The sequence below is a fragment of the Chelonoidis abingdonii genome, chromosome 17 (assembly GCF_003597395.2).
Source record: "Chelonoidis abingdonii isolate Lonesome George chromosome 17, CheloAbing_2.0, whole genome shotgun sequence".
Classification (NCBI taxonomy): Eukaryota; Metazoa; Chordata; order Testudines; family Testudinidae; genus Chelonoidis; species Chelonoidis abingdonii.
Window position 1 is genome coordinate 5,743,325 of NC_133785.1, and position 19,744 is coordinate 5,763,068.

Below are 19,744 nucleotides of genomic sequence, written 5' to 3' on the forward strand. Positions count from 1 at the left end.
ATTCTCTTCTCCCAACTTGTATGTGGGACGATTCTGTTTTAAACCAGTGTAGGGATTGGATAGCGCAGCTAGTGCTGTGTAACACACACATTTCTGACATTCAAAAGCTGTGGAACTTCAATAAGAAACAGAAATCTAGAACACACAGGCTTTTATGTATTTTCTTTTTAAAGAGTGGAAAGGTTTAAGATGTAATGTTTTAAAGATTTCTGGAGGGAAATAACATTTGTGTACATTTTCACCTGGGGCAGAGGACAGTGGGTTATTCTCCACTTGATTTTTTCCAGAGTATTAGCATATAATATGGAAAAAAATACACAGAGCTTTTTTTCTAAAGGAAGGCTAAAGATGTACATGGGAATTTAAAAAGTAAGACTGTAAAATGTGACCCTGATGTTCTCAGAGCTTTCATGTGAAAGCCTTCAAAGCTCCTAGAAATTCCAACCAAAAAACCTCCGAAAGTCTCTCCTAAAGAATCTTTTTTGCTGTATAGCATATCAGAAGTAGAGTGAAAATGGAATTATGTGTACCAATATCTTTAATAATCATTTCATATTTTGTTAGGAATGCCAAGAACAGTCACACTGATGCAGCAATAGTTTGATTCTTCAGACAGTTACAGCATGTGAAAAGTTGCAAAAATCCATTGCATATTTTTTTTTTAAGTATTTGAGTTTTGGCCAGATCCTTTGTTAGGATCAATGGAGCTACACTAATTTATAGCAGCTGAAGATCTTGGCCCTTGCCTGTGCCATGCTGTCTAATCAGATCAGCTGTTTTCCCTTGAGGTGATAGTAAGGTATCACTAGCTTTATCTTGCTAACAAAGATGTGCAAAATATTTGTAACAGTTTTCTGAGTAAGATCACACTTTTTTTTTTTTTGCGCATTTCACTTGGTACTCCAAACTGAGCTGTTTTTGAGGAGGAAAAGTCATTCTGGTGAACTCATCTTTGGAGTGAAATTTGGCTGGGTATGGGCATATTTGAACAAGAAGGGGTCCCTTCCAAGTGAAGAGAGCTTCAAATCTAAACCGCAGAGGAAATTAGTTTGTTTTTTTTTTAATATGGAAGTAGCCATCCCCTACAGCAGGACTGAGCAAAACAAATATAACAAACCTTTGTGCACAGATAGTTCTCCCAAATGAACCCTTTTGAATTTTGCACCGATCTAATTACCAGCCCATTTCTTTTAAAAGCTGTGGCTTTTGCAAGCAATAGACTATTGGTAGAAGGATGAAGCTTTGGTTTGTTCTGTATCTGAAGCTCTTTACCTGACAAAAAGTCCCGTTACTTGTAAACCCCTCACCTTCACTTTGAGTTCTCAGGATTGTGTGATGTAGGGTGACCATATTTCCCTATGCTGAATGTGGGACACCTGGTAAAATAATTTGTATTCAAGCAAGTTCAACCGCAATCAATCAGAACAGTGCAGTACAAACTTTCGAATTAACTTTAAGTTGACTTGTTGAAAAGAAGTCTTCTCCCCTGTTGAAAAGAAATATTGCAGAGTTGGATTCTTTTTATTTACCTTCTTATCTTTAAAACTTTAGGGTTTACACAGGGAGAGGTGACATGCACACTCCCATACACCTCTCTCACATGGGAAGGTGACCGACCGACCTGACTCTTGCTGCCTGGTGCTCTCCACCCTCCATGCCTGTCTTTGCAGAGCTCATGTTTTTCCCTCCCTTCCCCCTCCTCACCATGTCTGGAAGCAGCTCCCATCCCTTCCTGTCCACACAGTATCAAAAGGCAGCTAACTTCTCATCCAGGCTGCTGCTGGCCACCGACATAACCCAGTCACCTCCTGTCCCCACACCCGTCTGCTACAGCACAGGCAGGAAGGGGTTAAGCCCTAAGGATGCATTGTGAACCAGGGCCCAGGGACCCTGCCTGCAGGGGCTTTAGTGAACCCAGCCAGAGAGGTGGCTCAGCAGCCCCACGGAGCAGCCTCTCACTCCCTGGGGGTAGGTAGAGGTGGGGGTGAGTGAAGAGGGAGCTAAGCCCCTGTCTGGGCGGGGGTGGGGAGGGGGCTATTGTGGAGCCACTGGGTTGGGCATGAACAGGCTGGAAATTGCTTCTCCCCCCTGCCACTTCAGAGCTTAGCTGAGGGGCAGAGAGGCTTCTCTGTGCCAGTGCTGTACGGGACTTTGGCTCCTCCTGGGCAGCACACTGGGCCAGAGGATCTTGGGCTTTCCCGAGGTGCCAGTCCAGTCAGAGGTAGTGGGGGAAGGAAGGGGCCTGCTGGCCAGGCTGTTAGTGACACAGCACTGGGAGTGGGACGTGCCCTGCTTATTGGGGGGGTGGGGTGGCTGGCTCAGGGAATATAGATGAGCAGCGGGGCTAAGGAGGGGTGAAGGGGCAAAGCAGGGAGAGAACAATGAGAGGGGGAGCATGTAACGGGCCAATGGGTGGGCAGCAGAGGTGATACGTAACCGTCCACCGCCTGGCACCTGCCCACACTCACCAGCCACCACAGAGAGCAGCCAATGCTGGCCAGAAATGGGACAAGGAGTGAAGCCCTGCAGGCCGAGAGCCAGCAAGCAGCAGAGGCTGCACTGACAGACCAGCAGAGGGAGCGGCCAGCCTCCCGCGCTCCAGTCTTGCCCCACCTCCAGGCTTGCACACCCACCCACTCTCATTGTCAGCTACTGGACCCCCCCACTCACTAATGGTGGGCAGGTGACTGGCGAGCAGGGATCCAGCCAGCAGCAGAACCCACCAGTACTGATGGGGGGAGACAGAAAATATGGCACAATTTTCCCATTTTTAAGAAAATCGGGACACCTGCAGGAGGGCTTAAATACAGAACTGTCCCTTTAAAAACGGAATGTCTGGTCACCCTCGTGTGATGTCAGCTTCTGTCAACCCATGTGTAAAGCAGAACTGACAAGACTTGGCACCTCTAGCTATGAGGTGGGGGGAACGCTACTCCTTTGAGGCCCGTCTGCTATAACTGGTCCAGTTTTAAATAGTTACATGTTTGGCTTTTTACAATAAAATTCATGGGGGGCTGGGGGAAGGAATCACTGATTTTACTATAGTGTAATTCACAGTTGACCCAGCAGTGGTCACTGTGTGGCTGAAGGGAGGGAGCAAGGAGCTTTCCCAGCCCTAAGCTGTATCTGTCTTTGTCCCTAAGTACATGGATGTGTATTTGGCAAGGGCTTGCTGCTGGTAGGGCAAAATATCCAGAGCCAGATGTTTGGAGGCATGGCTATTGTCCCTGTCCACCCCCTGCCCGGCACTGGACAGTATTTGTGCCCCAGTTCAGCACAGCACTTAAGCACATACTTAACTTTTAAGTCCTGTTGATGTTAATAGGGTTTAAGAATGGTGAAAGTTAAGCACACGCTGAAGTGCTATGCTAAATAGGGATGGTTTGCTGAATCGGGGTCCTGGAGAGCTGCATTGGGATAACAGGTTACATTTTGTCAGAGGTGGTAGATGGTGTACTAGTGAGCATGCTGCCCCATTGCTCCTGGACCCGTTATGTCTGCACGTGTACTTCTAGGCATAATGCTTCCACCTTCAGTCTACTCAAGCTCTGTCTCTTCTTCTCCTTTAAGGTGTTAATTTGGGCCTGATAAGTCTAACTGAAGAATTACCATATTTTACTTTAATCCTTCATAAATTATTCTTTTAAAATGCATAAAATAATTAACATGGCATTCAATTTTTCTGACATTTAATTAACTTTTACATAATAGGAAGCATAGTAATGCATTTTAGTGGAACCGGCTTAAACAAATACTTGGTAAAGAAATGGACCTATTGAAAGAAAACCCCTTTTTCTAAGCACCAAAGCAAAACTCATACAGAAATACAACAAAACCCCTTTAAATCCTTAGTAACGTTACACTCTACACCAGGGGTAGGCAACCTATGACACGGGTGCCAAAGGCGGCATGTGAGCTGAGTTTCAGTGGCACTCTCACTGCCTGGGTCCTGGCTACTGGTCCAATGGCCTCTGCATTTTAATTTTAAATAAAGCTTCTTAAACATTTTAAAAACCTTACTTACTTTACATACAACAATAGTTTAATTATATATTATAGAGTTATAGAAAGAACTTCTAAAAATGTTAAAATGTATTACTGGCACACACAACCTTAAATTAGAGTGAATAAATGAAGACTTGACACACCAATTCTGAAAGGTTGCCGACCCCTGCTCTACACCTATTAGAAAGAGAGGCACTTCCAGTCAACAAGTGGAAGTGGCCTGGCAAAAGAAAACATCTGCTAGATAAATATGTTGTCTGTGTAATAAATTAAAATATCTTCCACAAGCAGAAAGCTCATAAACAGTTCCCCTTTAAAGGGACACACCTGTTAAAATAATAGTTTTGATGCATTAGGATTATCTGTTCAAACTATTTGCAGGATTTCAGAAAATTCTCTTCTGCTCTTGCTTCTTAGCGGGGCCCTTTTTTAAAACTCTGGCTCTGCACATGAATAGATGCTTGACTCTTTACTCTTGCTGTTCGCTCTCAGGCACTTGATCCAGCCAAAGCAGTTTGTAAGCGACAGAGGGAAGAATAGGAAAAAGGATAGGAGAGCACTGGTTGGTCACCTACTGTAGGTACACTAAGCTTATCTGAAGCAAGCATATTTCCCCGCTTTTCTGATTGGCTTGAAGCATCCCTGCTTTAGTGAAATATGGGAATTGTCTTGCTGTTAAACTTTGTAGGCTGAGGATTTTTGATAAAATAAACTATGAATGGTGTTGCCATTAGGCATCATTCTTACATTTTTTTTTTTTTTTTACTGTTGCTAAGGATTCAGTATAATCACTGACGCTTCTTATTACAATATCCCATAGAAAAAAGTGTTCAAAGAGTCGAAATTAAGTGATTTTAAAACATAAGGTGCTAGGAACAAAACAAGGTGTTTGTTTCATATTCAATACTGTTTCTTACCACTGAAATTATATGGAACACAGCACTGAATATCTGAGCACATGCGAACATGCATTGGAATCTTTAGGTTTTCTGAATTTTATTTTTGCCAAACCACAGAGTAAGTTACTGAAACTTTTGTGATCCAAAAGGGAATACCATTGCAGGTTTGCTAAGGCCTAGACCAGTGGTCCCCAATCTTTTTGTGATCAGTAGCACATTCATGTTTTCAGAAGAGCGTGGCTGGTGCCAATAGTTTTACAAGGCTGATTTTGTATTTGTGCATTAAATAATACAAAAAAATATATATTTAATATTACATAATATATGAATCCAGAGAAAAGAGAGAAGCCAGAGAAAAGCCCCGAGGACAGAGAATACCAGTGCCCACAGCCCTGGAGTATTCTGTCCCCAGCAAGCGCGGGGCCCCAGATTCTCTTCTCTGCTGGGCACTAGGTGGGCGCCGCACCTGCCAGGGACTGAGAACACCAGCGCCTGCAGCCCCTGAGTTCTCTGTCCTCTGCAGGTCCCCTGCTGGGCACTAGGTGAGCACACATAAATGCCTCGGCGGGCGCCATGGCGCCCGCGGGCACCACGTTGAGGACCACTGCCCTAGACCATGATCTCTCCAGGGGTGGCAAACAGGAGCTTTCCAGCTTGAGAGAGAGAGTTCTCTGGACAAATCAAGCAATATAATCAAGACATGGTGGGGGAGGAATAGCTCAGTGGTTTGAGCATTGGCCTGCTAAACCCAGGGTTGTGAGTTCAATCCTTGAGGGGGCCACTTAGGGATCTAGGGCAATAATTGGTCCTACTAGTGAAGGCAGGGGGCTGGACTCAATGACCTTGCAGGGTCCCTTCCAGTTCTAGGAGATTGGTATATCTCAAATTATTAATGGGACATTTCTGGAGGACTTGATAAGTGGCTGGGAGGAGGAGATGACCCTAAATGCAGCTAAAGACTCTTGATCACAGATGCATATTAATCCCAAAGAAATACTCTGACCCATGCTCAGCATACTGCTATAACATGATTGTTTTAATTGTGTGGGTCATTTTCAATTGGTGCTATACATACAGGGCATGTCTACAGAAGTAATTCCTTGAATAGAAGCTGCTCTGATTACTCTAATCATCTCTCAATGTTTTTTTCTTCTTAAAGTTATTAGTAGATATATGGATAGATGACTGAAGGATAGGGAATTATTGATGGTATTCTAATGAATACTGTATGCTTTTCTGTGGGTTTAGAGGTTATCTTGTGGCCAGTTTAGAGTTAAGTCTAGCTCTTCCCAACTATCTAGGCTTTTAATTCAATTGCGTAGGCTCAGAGGAACAATACTTGGTGGGTGGCTACTGCCAACCCCCTATGGAGAAACATATAGACCAGTTTAAGCCAGGTGCAGGGTCCCAAATCAGACAAAGGAACTTATAAATTTTGAAGAAAATAATGGCTAAAAAGCCAGTGAACTAACGAGAGAGACACTGACTGGGGAAATCAGACAGTTAGGTAGATGCTTCCTGGGCAGTCTGCCTCACCTATCCCAATGCTGTGAGTTTACCTAGAACTGGCAAGGAAAGGCCAATGCAGGATAATGCATTTAGACTTTTATCATTTTAACCCTGGTCACTGTACTTGTTATGTTCCTATGGATAAATAAATCATGTGTTTTGAAAAAACAGTTATAAGTCACTACATTCGTCAGCTGATCACAGCTCCTGAACTGAAATGTATAGCAAAGCCTGAAACCCAGTGGGCCTGCTAGGTTAAGATGGTCTGGGAGACTAGGTATTGTAACCTGGTGATACAGTCTAAAAAGTGGCATATACCACAGAGTTCCAGCCTAAGAGAAGTACAGCTAAGGGCATGAGGCTTAGAAAGAGTGCCCACAAGAGAGACAAAGAGTGGGGTCAAGGTATAGCACCCGCCCTAGAAGCATATCTGTAACTTTATCCAAGATTAAATTATAATGGACTGAGACTTAAAAGACCTGGATTCTATTTCTGCTTTCCCCACTGACCTTTGTGTTTTTTCTTGGGCAAGACACTGTTTCTCTGAGCTTCTGATTTCCTTCCCATCTTTCGTCTGGCTTGTCTCTTTAAATTGTAAGCTTTTAGGACAGGGGCTGGCTCTTACTGTACTTCTGTACAGAACCTGGGACAATCAGTCCCCAGTCTCAGCTGGGGCCTCTAGGCAATATTGCCATACAAATAATATAGTTGACCTTGCAAACAGAGTGAAGGTGCATGAAGGACCATCCAAGAGGCAATTCCCTTTAGTCATTGGCCACTTTAAAAAACTGTGTCCGCAAAGCTTACACAACAATTCTGATTGCCATTTAGTTAAAGAACCACCTCCTTTAGGGCAAATATTTTTTTAATTCCTTGAATAGCTGCTTGAGGTGGGTTTCACTGTGTCTGCTGGTGGTTTTTTTTCCTCATGACCTAGCATAGTGTACTATACAGCAACAATGACAGGACATGCAGTATTCTCTGGGCTCTTATCTTGCTTAATGACGCTATAATGTTGATAGTTTCAGAAATTGAGGATCACAATGAAGCCTTGTCCATCGGTAATGAAGCTGAACTGTCTAACAACTTACCTGGAGATGACCTGGATGAGTGCCTTGTCTATCCTGGAGAGCTCTGTCAGCACTTGTGCATCAACACAGTGGGATCTTACAAGTGTTCATGTTTCCCAAGATTTACTCTGCAAGATGATGGGCTCAGCTGTAATCCAGGTGAGAAACATGGACAGGAAATTAATAAAGAAAAGTCATACCCTACATGACTAGTAATGCCCGCATCTTGCCATTTTTACTGACCTGTCCATCTTTAATCTGACTTTTTATTTAGTCTCATACTATCTAGAACAAAGAGTGTGAATTAAATGTTAGGGGAGAGAGTTTTTGCTAGGAAAATAGGAAATCATAGCAACTAGATAAGCAGGATTATTCCCTCAGATATGTTGTCTAGTCTTTATCAGTTTAGTCTCTCTCTCTCTCTCTCTCTCTTTAAGTGACCCAAGCAATGGAACTTCCACCACTTGTCTTGAGTCTGATAATTCTCAGTCAGGGATCTTTTCCTGATATTGGTTGAGAAGCTTTTCAAAGTTATCTATGGGGGTTAGACATGCATCTTCCACTAAGAATTGAAGGATCTATTAAGAATGGAAGATACACATCTTAATATCCAAGTTTGTTTTGAAAAATTTCAGCTATTCATCCTACACTTTCTTGTGCTAGGTTTCCTTAGTACCACTCTGAACAATTCTTTGGAGGTTCCAAGGGAGTTGTTGGGAGTAAAATGCTTCTCATATTGAATTGGGGAAACTAATAATCTGAACTAAACCTGATCCTTCTAAAAAGATCCAGCCTGATGTTCAAACTGAGGATGTGACTAATTTCTTCGTTTCCAAACTCACATGTCCTTAGCAGTTATAATTTCAAATTCTGTTTATATCATGAATATGATTTTGCAAATTTAGCATTATGACTTCACATCAGAATACAGAAGCAGAAAAGGTTGGAGTGTGAGCAAGAGGAGAAACCTCTTAAAAATGTCCTGCAACTTTTGAAATGTACATACATTACAGGAAAAAATGTGACAAATGTAAAAGTAAATGCAGTTGGGATGACATTTTCAAAAGATCCTAAAGGAGGAAGGCACGTTTAGGATCCTTTGAAAAAAGTAAAGGATTTGTAATGATCTGCATATGCAATGTGTCATGTATCACACGAGGTATTTTGTATGTCATGGCTAGTTTTGCAATTGAAACTAATATTTATTAAGGTCAAACACATGGTAGTGCTTCCTGAACTTGAATTTTCTTTGCAATCATTGACTTCTGTCCAGTGACATAAAATATAACATTACCTAATGCAATGGAAGGCTTGTAAAGAAAGCCTATTGTGTTGTAATTGTTTGGATGCCTAAAGTTCTCTAATGGCAAGATTTCAAGTCAACTAATCTGAAAAGTTAAAACTTTAGGCTAATTACAAGTGCTTTTAATTTTGACATTCTTTATTTATTTAACGAGCAAAAGAAATGTTGGCATCCAATGTTTGCCAAACCTTAGACTCCAAGTACTGTCAGCCAGATTCAAATAGTGAGTTCTTATGATATCATTCTTTACCATGATTTTAAGAAAGTTACATCATTGAGGTATTTTTTGATTATGCTCTTTTGTTTATATTAAATTCTGTGGCAGGAACCTGATATAGAAGTGGTAATAGAAATAGTTCTGTACTTCAGCCTTGCAAAATTTAGTTCACCTTCTTACCTGGATCAAGTTTAATTTTTTGTGTGTTTGATCCTGCCACCAACACCATCAAAAGCATGTGGTGGTAAATTTTCATGGCAGTTTTGCAAGACTGCTGTACATAAAGCCACATCAGATAAGTGCTGCTGTGTGCAGAATTGGTGCTGGGTTCTATTTTGGGGTTTAATTTCAATTCTTTTTTTAAGATCTTGGGTCTGTGAACTTAGATTTAGAAAACTTTTGGGGATGAACTTTCCAGAAATGGTTTTACACTTCATGAGGGTGTTTATGCTGAAGCTGACCACCTGCGACTTTGTGGTCAGTTAGTTATCCTGGTAGCTGAAATGATCAAGAGTTTCTCTGCCACTGAGGTGTGAAAACAATCAATGAAACCTTGTGAAAGGGCCATTCCGGTCATCCAGACAGACCATCTCAAGGACTGAGCTAGAGATTAATCCAGGTGTTGCTCGATCTGCAAGGAGGCTGTCTCCCTTTGGGATTTGACTTGATGATGGGTTCTTATAAGATTTATGGTGATCACTACTTCTGGTCAGACTGCCAGTAAAGAGAGAACAACATCTCATTGGTGCTTCCAATCCTGGCTGAAGCCTATAGAGTGACAAAGCTCTGTCCTTGTCTCTGTGGGTCCCTCATTTCCTCAGAGGCTCACTGTGATACTCCATGTAGCTCTTCCCTCTCCAGAGGCAAGGGTCACAGCCTACTGAGCCATTTTCATCATAAGCCAGCAAGGGAGGTGAGGAGAAGCTACCTTCCCTTGCACAGTCTCTGTTGTCTCCCAATCTCAGTGATTAATCAGGGGGCAAAAGGGGGAGTCCAGGCCCACCCTCTACTCTGGGCTCCAGCCCAGGGACCCTAATAGTATCAGATATGGTTGCTGACTTTTTAGAAACAGGATGCATACAATTCCCTGGGCCACTTCCCCACAGCAGCCCCCACTTCCTCAAAATCCACTTCACCCTTACGCCAGGGCCTCCTTCCTTGTGCCTGTTATGGTTTGTACTGCTCAGTCTCTCCAACAGCACAGCTTCCTCCTACAGCTCCTGACACATGCACCCACCTGACTAACTGAGAGGCTTTTAACTAGTTTCAGCCAGCCCCTGATTGGCTTCAAGTGTCTCAATCAATCTAGCTGTCCTCCCTGCCGTCTGGAAAGATCTTAATTGGCCCCAGGTGTCTTAATTGACCTGGAGCAGCTGCCATTTGCTTATCCTGGTAACAAGGATTTGTTTAGCCTGTGGCTAATATATCTGTCTCCCATTACTTTACTATAGCCATCTGGCCTTGCCCCATCACAATAGGTATATTAGGAAATTGATTGGTGCTGAGCACCCACAATTTGAGTGAAGTTCCTCAGATCAAACCTTAGTGAATATAAATGAGATGCAATGGTGAAAATAGTTGAATGAACTTTTGCTAATGTACTCTAAATCAATTTGTTTGACGCTTTCAGTGAAAGTTGGTGGATGGTTCTTTATATTATACAGTAAATAGTTCGCCCATATCTATTCATGAACAGTAACACATTTAATATGCAAACCACTTCCTTGCCAAATCTTTTTTTCTGGCGCTTTCTATTTTAAAGTGGACTCTTCTTTAAAATGTATGTGATCAGATTCAGTGTCTATTTAACTTATAGTTTTCATCGTAACCAATAAAAATGCCCTGCGAGAAGTGGGAAGTCCTACATTGGCATAACGTTTTCCAGACATCATTATTTCCTTATCAGTGACTTCCTAGATGATTAGAAGGAAGGCTTAAAATAAATTAGATGATATGTAAAATCTACAAAGCACTGTAGTCATTCATGTTAATGTTTTCAAATGTGTCAGTGTGATGTAGGAGCCAAAATCCCATTTTCAAAATTGACTTAGGCCAATAGGACCAGATTAATGAAGGTATTTAGGTGCCTGAAGATGTAGACAGTTGTCTAGGCACTTTTGAAAATTTCACTAGGCACCTATCTGCATTTTTAGGTTCCTAAATACCTTTGAAAATCTGACCCTTAAGATCCTAATTCTCACTGAACATCAATGGAACTTGGGCTCCTAAGGGCTTAAATCACTTCTGAAAATGAGATTAAAATTTCTAAGTCACTTAGATGCTTTGGAAAATTTTACCCTCAGTCCAGGATGATATAATCTTCAAGTTCCTAAGGGAAGGCTGGGTCTGCATTAGGCATGCAGTAACATTAGTTCCATATGCTGGTCAATGCTAAAAGAGCCCTGGCTGTGGGACACAGAGGCTACGTCTACACTACAGGATAAATTCGAATTAGCTTAAACCGATTTTATAAAACAGATAATATAAAGTCAATTGTGCGCATCCACAATAGGCACACTAATTCGGTGGTGTGCGTCCATGGTGAGAGACTAGCATCGATTTCTGGAGCAGTGCACTATGGGTAGCTACTGTAGCCCTCTGGCACATCATGGAAAAAAAGAAGAGCACAAATATAAATCCCTGGAACCTAATTCGAAATTAGCTGTGAAAACAGCAATTTCTTAACTAAAACAGATAAAATGACACAGGTCCATTTGCTGGCGCTATTGTGGAGTCCACAATAGGCCTTTCACTAATATGCAACGGTGGATGTGTGATCTGTCCAGTGAGTGAGAAGACTCAGCGATACGATTTACTCGGAGTCTCATGTGCCAACTATGGGTCAGTCTCTCTGTCATAAAAATAATTGAGCCGCCAGGTAAATGTCGATTCTCGACCGTCTCACTTACACTAACACTATTGCCGAAACTCAGTTAAGTGATCAGATATTTAAGACGTCTTTAAATTACTCCTAATCGTTTGGTAGGAGTTCACAGAAAATCGATTGTTAAGAAGCCCGCTTAAAGTTTCTCGATGATAGATAGAGCCCCAGGGTAGTGGTGGACGCCGCAAGTGCAAGCGTTATACATAAGCGATACTCTTTATAATCTCCGTCTCGATCAATAATCTAGCCTTTTACAGCTAGTGCATAGTGTAAGATCGCATAGGCCAGGAGACTAGCATCGATTTCTGGAGCAGTGCACTATGGGTAGCTACTGTAAAATAATGAGGCCAATAATGTCGATTTCCGTCCACACTAACACTATTCCGATATAGTAATATCGATTTTATCTTTACTCCTCTCGTTTTGTAGGAGTACAGAAATCGATTTAAAGAGCCCTTTAAATCGATATAAAGAGCAGTGTAGTGTGGACGGGTGCAGCGTTAAAGCGATTTAACGCTGTTAAAATCAGTTTAACAGCATAGTGTAGACCAGGCCAGAGATGGTGGAGCTGGGACAGGGCCTCTGCACCAATATTCCATTCAGACCGCTGCACTATAAGCAAGATTATATAGCTCCTCTCCACGTTTTGCATGAGTTTAGGAAGACTGCTTCGTTGCCCTGCCACGTTGCAATGCATCACCAGATGTCCTGTTGGCTGTTTAATAGCCATGGATGGCATCTTCCTATTTTCTCTTTCTGGCCATAGTATCCGGTGAATATCTCCTCATCCAGCACTACACGTCTTTTTTTCATGCTGGGTAAGGGGAAGATGTAGTGCATGAGGCAGGAGCCTTGCATTACACCTGGCTATGCAGCAAGAAGAGACATGCATGTAGTTGGATGTTTGGCTAATCTCCATTCTTCCCTGCCATAGCTCTCAGTGCTCCTACTGAAGTTCTTATTCCTCCTGTTTAATATTTCCCTCGACAAGGTGTCTAACAGACCCATCATGTTTTATATGTCTGTCTCCTCTGTCCCCCAATGGATTCTCAGGTATGGATAATCCCACTGAACTCTCTGCAGAACCCTGGCTTTTTTTTCTTTTAATTTACATTTTCCTATTAATACGTTGAAAAAAGAAAATCCCTGTTTTTACAGAGTATTATTCAGTGACGTCCTAGTTCAGACAAATTGTGCCTTTTATTTTTCTTAGCTGGGTTACAGTTTACTCTCATGGCAGGAAATCTAGCTGGATCAGATACCTCTGTATCTCTTGCTTTATTTTCTGACACTGGGAAATCTAATTGGGACATACACCACATGAAGTTTTCCTGTCCTCGCCTCATGCCTCTGCACTTTTCATACCTGTGATTTTTATGGAAAATCCTCATGCAGTAATCCTGGTCAGTCATCTCTCATTGCGATACACCCACCCAGTGGGTTATATTGTGTGCTCAGATATGTGTGTACCATTTCTGCTGAAGCCAGCAGGAGTTGTAAATCTCAGGGCAGAACTGAGCCTTGTTCAGCTTAGAAACAAAAAGATGACACACACACACAAACTGGATTGCTCCTGTTGATATAAGGGAGCAGAGCACTAGTTTAGATCTGCTGTAATTCCTTTAAAGGTTTTTTAGAAACTTAAGGGAAATAATAGATGTTAGTCACAGATATTAGTCACCAAAACTCCTACTTCCCTGTTTTAGAGGTTATTCTCTTGCATACTGTGCCTACAACAGTGGATGTATTATTTTTAATTACATTTTAGTAGAATATACGACATATGTTTGAAGACCACATATATTGACCATGCAGTTTACCCTAGGAATTAAGACAAGAACATTGGCTTTGTGGCAGGGCAACAATCCAAGGCTTAAATCATAAACTGTTATGTGTTTAATTAGATCTTGACACCTACAAGAAAAATTTTACTTGGTGGAAGAAATTTACAGCAAGCAACTCTGCCTGCTAATTCTGGAGCATATCCATTTATGCATACAACCCTCTCCATGTGTGTATGCTACATGGACAATTGCTTGTACACAATATGTTTTAAGATCACAAATACCAACTCAGCGCCTTCATAAATTTTGCAGTAGAAGTTATGGAGTCATCTGAAAATGTATCTTTATATATCATAGAAAGTAGCATAAGTGAATGAAAGGTCTGACTTGTAATCTTTGCTTCTGTCCCTTGAGAGATGTGGTTGTAATATTTGTTTTTGTACATGTTCACAGATATTGATGATGGCCAAAAGACTGACTTAGGAGTGGAAGCCACCATTGCTCCAGAAGCCTCTAATATTCAGCCTACCACTATTAAGACTTCACAAGTAGAGCAAAATAAGTGCAAAGGTATGTATGACAGACAAACTGGAGACACGGATGGTTTATGAATGTTTGCAAGGCTGGAATGAAATTCCAAAGCTCTCTTGGCTGATTTCATTTCCGTGCATGTCCACACATAAGTTACCTCCGGTATTAGCCTGGGGAGTTTAGAGGATTCTCAGGAGGAATGTACTGGGGTAATCTGAGGTTAGACTCTAATTTCAAGGTTATTATACACTTGCTATTTAGGTTAGTTTAAGCAGAAGAGCAGTGCAGGATAATTTAAGTAACACAGGTAGGAACCACACAGGTGTATTTGAGTATAATAGAAGGATGGTAAGTAATTATTAAGGTTACCAGAAGAGATTGTTCGTTTACATATTTTATACCTGGGATTATACTTGCATGAATAAAGCTCTTTAAATGACTTCTGTGTTGAATTTTAAAATGTTTGAAATTTTGCTTTGTCTAGATAATGGCCCCTGCAAGCACATCTGTAATATTGAGGAAGGAAATGCTGTATGCTCTTGTTTAACTGGATATGCTCTCATGGCTGATGGCATTTCCTGTGAAGGTGAGTAGATGTTTAAGGTGTTTCCTCTGAGATAATAGACTAAAGACACATTATATGGGTCCCATTAGTCTTGGGGGCCTCCTGGACATTTCTCTAAGGGCCTATTTTTTTTGATATTGCTAACTACAGGTAGTAGTAGAGTCTTAACTTTACTGTACTTAAAACCAGATCACACTAGAGATGCTAAAAGTGTTTGAGCACTTCAGACGTATCACTTACAACATCTGTCAGGTCATTTGAAAAATTGCCTGGTTAGCCATTTCCGCTGTAGTGTTTAAAGATGCATTTCTTGACTGTGCGCATGGCAAAGTAGTTAAGATTGGTCAGACCATACCTGTTGGTAAAACATGAGACCTTATTACTATCCCTTTTTCACTAAATGTAAAATTCACCTTTTGCTTTACCTAAGTCTTGTATTGGAGTTGTTCAGGTTGGAGGAGTGGGGCCCGTACACGCCTTGCATGACACTGGAGGGGGGTCTGCAAGCAAAAGCAGTTGGGGCCTGGGCCAGGGGATCTACAACAGCACAAATCCAGTGGCCCTGACATTCTGCAATGAAGTTGTGAAGTGGCAGAGGCTACCGTTCCAGCCTGTGAGCTAGCATGGAAGCCAAGAGAGGCTCTGCTGCAAATCTGATTCTCTCTACAGGTGGAGGAATGAACTCCATCCTTCAAGCCAAGTTTGTATGGAAGGGTTATTTTCACTGTGGGGAGTTATATAATAGAAGAGGCATTTGTAAATGACTGAAATGGGTTTTAGAGAAACAAGGTGGGTGAGGTAATATCTTTCATTAGACCAACCTCTGTTGGTGAGAGAGACAAACTTTTGCAGTAGAGTGGCCCATTTAACACCTCTGCAGTCATAGGACAAAAAGAGGGAGATAATGGGTCACAGGTTGTTGTAATAAGCCATAAATCAAGTGTCTATGTCTGGTCCATGATTTTTAGGCTTTGTCTACAGTAGCCCTTTTGTCAATAAAACTTTTGTTGGTCACGGGTGTGAAAAAACACACCCCTGACCAACAAAAGCTTCACCGACAAAAGCACCAGTCTGGACAGTGCTATGTTAGCAGGAGATGCTCTCCACCCCACTCTGGAACCCATATGGGGTATCATCAAACAACTAAAACAATCTGTAACCTACCACCACCCTCTTTTTGTCCTATCAATGCAGAGATGTTAATGGATCACTCTACCTTGATTGGTCCCTTACAATGTGTACCAACTACTTATGCTAAACAACCTGTTCCACCTTGCATTTTGCTGTGATGCTAGGAATTCCTTCCCCAGACCTGAAGAAGAGCTCTGTGTGGCTCAAAAGCTTGTCTCTCTCACCAACAGAGATTGGTCCAATAAAAGATATTACCTCACCCACCTTGTCTTGCTGATGTCCTGAGACCAATACAGCTACAACTACAATGCATATGTGAAATGGGTTTTGTCCTGGTTGATGCTGGGCAAATAGTGGGGCAGGGGAAATCTCTGAATATTCACCTGAATCTTTAAATGAATTTTCACTGGTCTTTTTGTGTTTGCTGTACTGGAACACTTGAATGATCTGAGTTGCACTGGCATAAATGGTTCAGATCATATAAATCAGCACAATTCCCTGGACTTTAAACCGTCTGAATAATCTGTCCTAGGTATTTACAAACAGTGAGTTTCAAAAGTCACATCATGATTATTCACAGAATCTGAATTTTAAATGTACATATCTGAATATTCACATGGGAAGTGCTTGCACAGTCCTCCAGTCATGGAATCGACACAATGTCTTGTGTCTTACCTTCCTTATCAATCAATAATAAATATCTGATCAATCATAACTAACCAACTAAGGTCGGATAGCATCTTCTGAACTCTCACAGAGAACTGTTCCCAATCAATCCACAGGGTTAATATTTTAAAAAACATAGATTCTCAAATGCTATTGATTATCAGTTGACTCAGCCTAAATCAAGGAAATCCTAGAAATTCTGAACAAAAACAAGAGGTTAAAATCCTGGGATAAATTATTCCCTATGAATCCTTATTTAAATCTAGTCATGATGGAGATCAGCGTGTTTCACCAATGTCAGTGTTGAGATGATTATCTCTAGGCAACCATGGTAAAATTTGAAAAGTTAATTGTATCCTTTGCACTGAACGTAATGCTCTACTTAAATTGTAATATGATGCTAACATGGTAGCTCCAACACACTGTATTTAAATAGTTCCAATGTGAAAGAAATATTGTATCATTTCAGGAACAAAGCTAATAGAATTCTGTTTTTCCCTTTTGGTTGCAACATGTTGATATAGACCTGAATGAGTGCCTTACAGGTGCTCACAATTGTTCCAGAAGCCAATTATGTATGAACACATTGGGATCATTCTACTGTGTCAACCACAGGGTGATCTGTGCAGAGGGATTTATACTCAACATGCATAGAAAATGTGTTGGTAAGATGATAGGTGTAAGCCATTCACTGAAGCATCATAATTCTTCATGCTGTGCAATGGATTTAAACCATTTGTGCTAAAAGGCTCTCGGGCCATCTTTGCATATGACATTTCAATGTGAGTTAGTAAAAACACATGTGTACCACTCACTCAGTGATTTTTACCATTGTGTGTTCTTGTGCTGTTTGACTTTTCCCCTAACAATACATTCTCAGGATGCATATTATTCAGCTGGAAAGCCATAAAAGTTCATGCAGTTATGAAAAGCAGATATTCAGTTGACAGTTAAATTGGACTAACATAGCATACAATTGTCTTGCCCTTTCTGGACAGGGTGAATTCTGCTGCTTTAGGTTTGGGGCTTTGGCACAAGAGCTTGATAAATTTATCTCATGAAACATGTGAAAATCCAGGAAACAAAGCTTCTGTAGAAAATGCATTCTGAAACAATGGAATTTTCAATACTCAGATTAACCCACAGATCTTCCACCGATATTGTAAGAATAAAAGACAGATACTTCAACATCTTCTTACAACATCCCTGGTTTATAATCTTCAGTGGGACAATAATCAGTTTTCACCACTATTCTGTCATTTATTCGGGTTTTACTTGCTTACGAAAGGCTATGGCCTGCATTTTAAAAAATGACTTGATTTTCATATACCAAACTAGAGACATCTCAGAGGCCTAATTTTCAGAAATGTTGTGCACTCAGCTTCTGCAAATTAGACCCTCTTAAGGGGTCTAGAGTTAGGCATCCAAAAATTGAAGCCCTGGAAATCACTAATGATGCTTGAAAATCACTGGTTTCAGAATAGCAGCCGTGTTAGTCTGTATCCACAAAAAGAACAGGAGTACTTGTGGCACCTTAGAGACCAACAAATGTATTTGAAAATCACTGCCACCTGTGACTATAATATCACTTGTAGACATGTCATTATTTTCCTTCTCTCTCCCCTTCCTTGTCTGCCCTGTAATCTTGTTTATAGCATCATGTACTGAATCAGGTTCAACCTTGCAGCATCACAGATTGCTGTTTTCCTTTCCTCTAGTGCTTGGTGATCTCATTTTATTACTGAGCAGGCAGGAAAATGACCCCAATAATAACCATGTCAAAGTTCAGAACAGGAATGCAAACAAATCTACTTCCATCCTGGCTTTTCAAATGTTCAGATATGGATTTTTTTTTAAATACTCATTTATTTATCTAAATATAATAGTTTGGATTAAATAATGAAATGATTAGCACAACATCACTAGGAAAGAAGGATATTTTAGGGTTAAAACCCAGAACTGGGAGGCAGATGATGTTCTGTGCTTCACCAAGGAAAAACTCATTTGTGAAGCAAAAAAACTTCCCTTGTTCCCTGGCTAAATAATGAAGTGCTGTATTTCTCTGCTACAGTTCAGATAGCTACAAGTACCATGGTTAAAGAGATGAAGTTTTAAGGCTAATGAAACTTTGAATAGGTACACATTGAATATCTGCTTCCTGGACTTGCACACATCTTTACTGTACGTGCATAGAGAACATTTGCCATATTTAATATTTTTCTAACTTTTCTAGTCAAACAGAAAAGCCACAAATATATTGTGGTTTCCAATTTGTTGAGCTGTCATTTCAGCCTCTCGCTACTGCCATGTTTGCCTAAAGAATCCTTTGCAAGCTAACTGCTTTTGTGTTGCAACATGAACTATTTGGGACAAATGAACCGTATATTTAATACTGTGTCTGATAATTGTTTTATAATTTTTTTTAATGTCAATATGTATGTATATAGGGTGACCAGACAGCAAATGTGAAAATTGGGACGGGGGGCGGTAATAGGAGCCTATATAAGAAAAAGATCCAAAAATTGGGACTGGCCCTATAAAATCAAGACATATGGTCACCCTATATGTATATCAGGGAGGGGAGGGCTATCTGTACACTACAATAGAACAGCCAATAGATTATCTCTTGAATTTCCTTGAGTCACATTGTAGCAGATTAAAATTCCAGGTGCCTTCAAGAGCAGATTTCCAAAATTCCTGAAAGTCAGTCAGGAACAGAAAGAGTCACCAGCTGTTTAAACAGCATGCAAACACCTCCTCTGTGAAGCTTGTTTGAATGCATATTATAATTTCTTTACTCTTGAAAGCTCCATGTTTACCAAAGATAAGAATCAGGTGGTGAGATGTTTTTAAACACACACACACCCCCAAAAATACCAACCCCAACTAAACTGAACATAGAAACCCAAGAAAATCAGCTACAAGGTCTTTGCCAATATCACTTTGCAGCTAATGCAGCTTCTGGGACACAAGAAACAAACACAGTAGTTCCAGGGAAAAAATAAGTGTTTGTCCTATGACCACGTTATTCCAGATTTGACTCATGACAAGAATACTGAATTGTTATTGGTGGCAATGCAAACCACTTTTCTGTTCCTACCCCACAAACACATTTCAACAATGCTGTGGATCTCTGAAAGAGCAAATAAATAACTCTGTCGTTCTAATCTGTGATATCTT

General features: G+C 41.0%; 1 protein-coding gene across 2 annotated transcripts in view; it reads left to right on the plus strand.

The window, feature by feature from the left end:
• Window positions 1-19,744, plus strand: part of FBLN2 (fibulin 2) — a 185,095-nt gene that overhangs the window by 132,563 nt on the left and 32,788 nt on the right. For both annotated transcript variants that reach the window (XM_075073117.1, XM_075073116.1), the window contains exons 6-9: window positions 7,436-7,642; window positions 14,125-14,241; window positions 14,687-14,788; window positions 17,089-17,229. In XM_075073117.1, coding sequence (XP_074929218.1) covers window positions 7,436-7,642; window positions 14,125-14,241; window positions 14,687-14,788; window positions 17,089-17,229 — 567 coding nt within the window. The remainder of the gene's footprint in view (window positions 1-7,435; window positions 7,643-14,124; window positions 14,242-14,686; window positions 14,789-17,088; window positions 17,230-19,744) is intronic.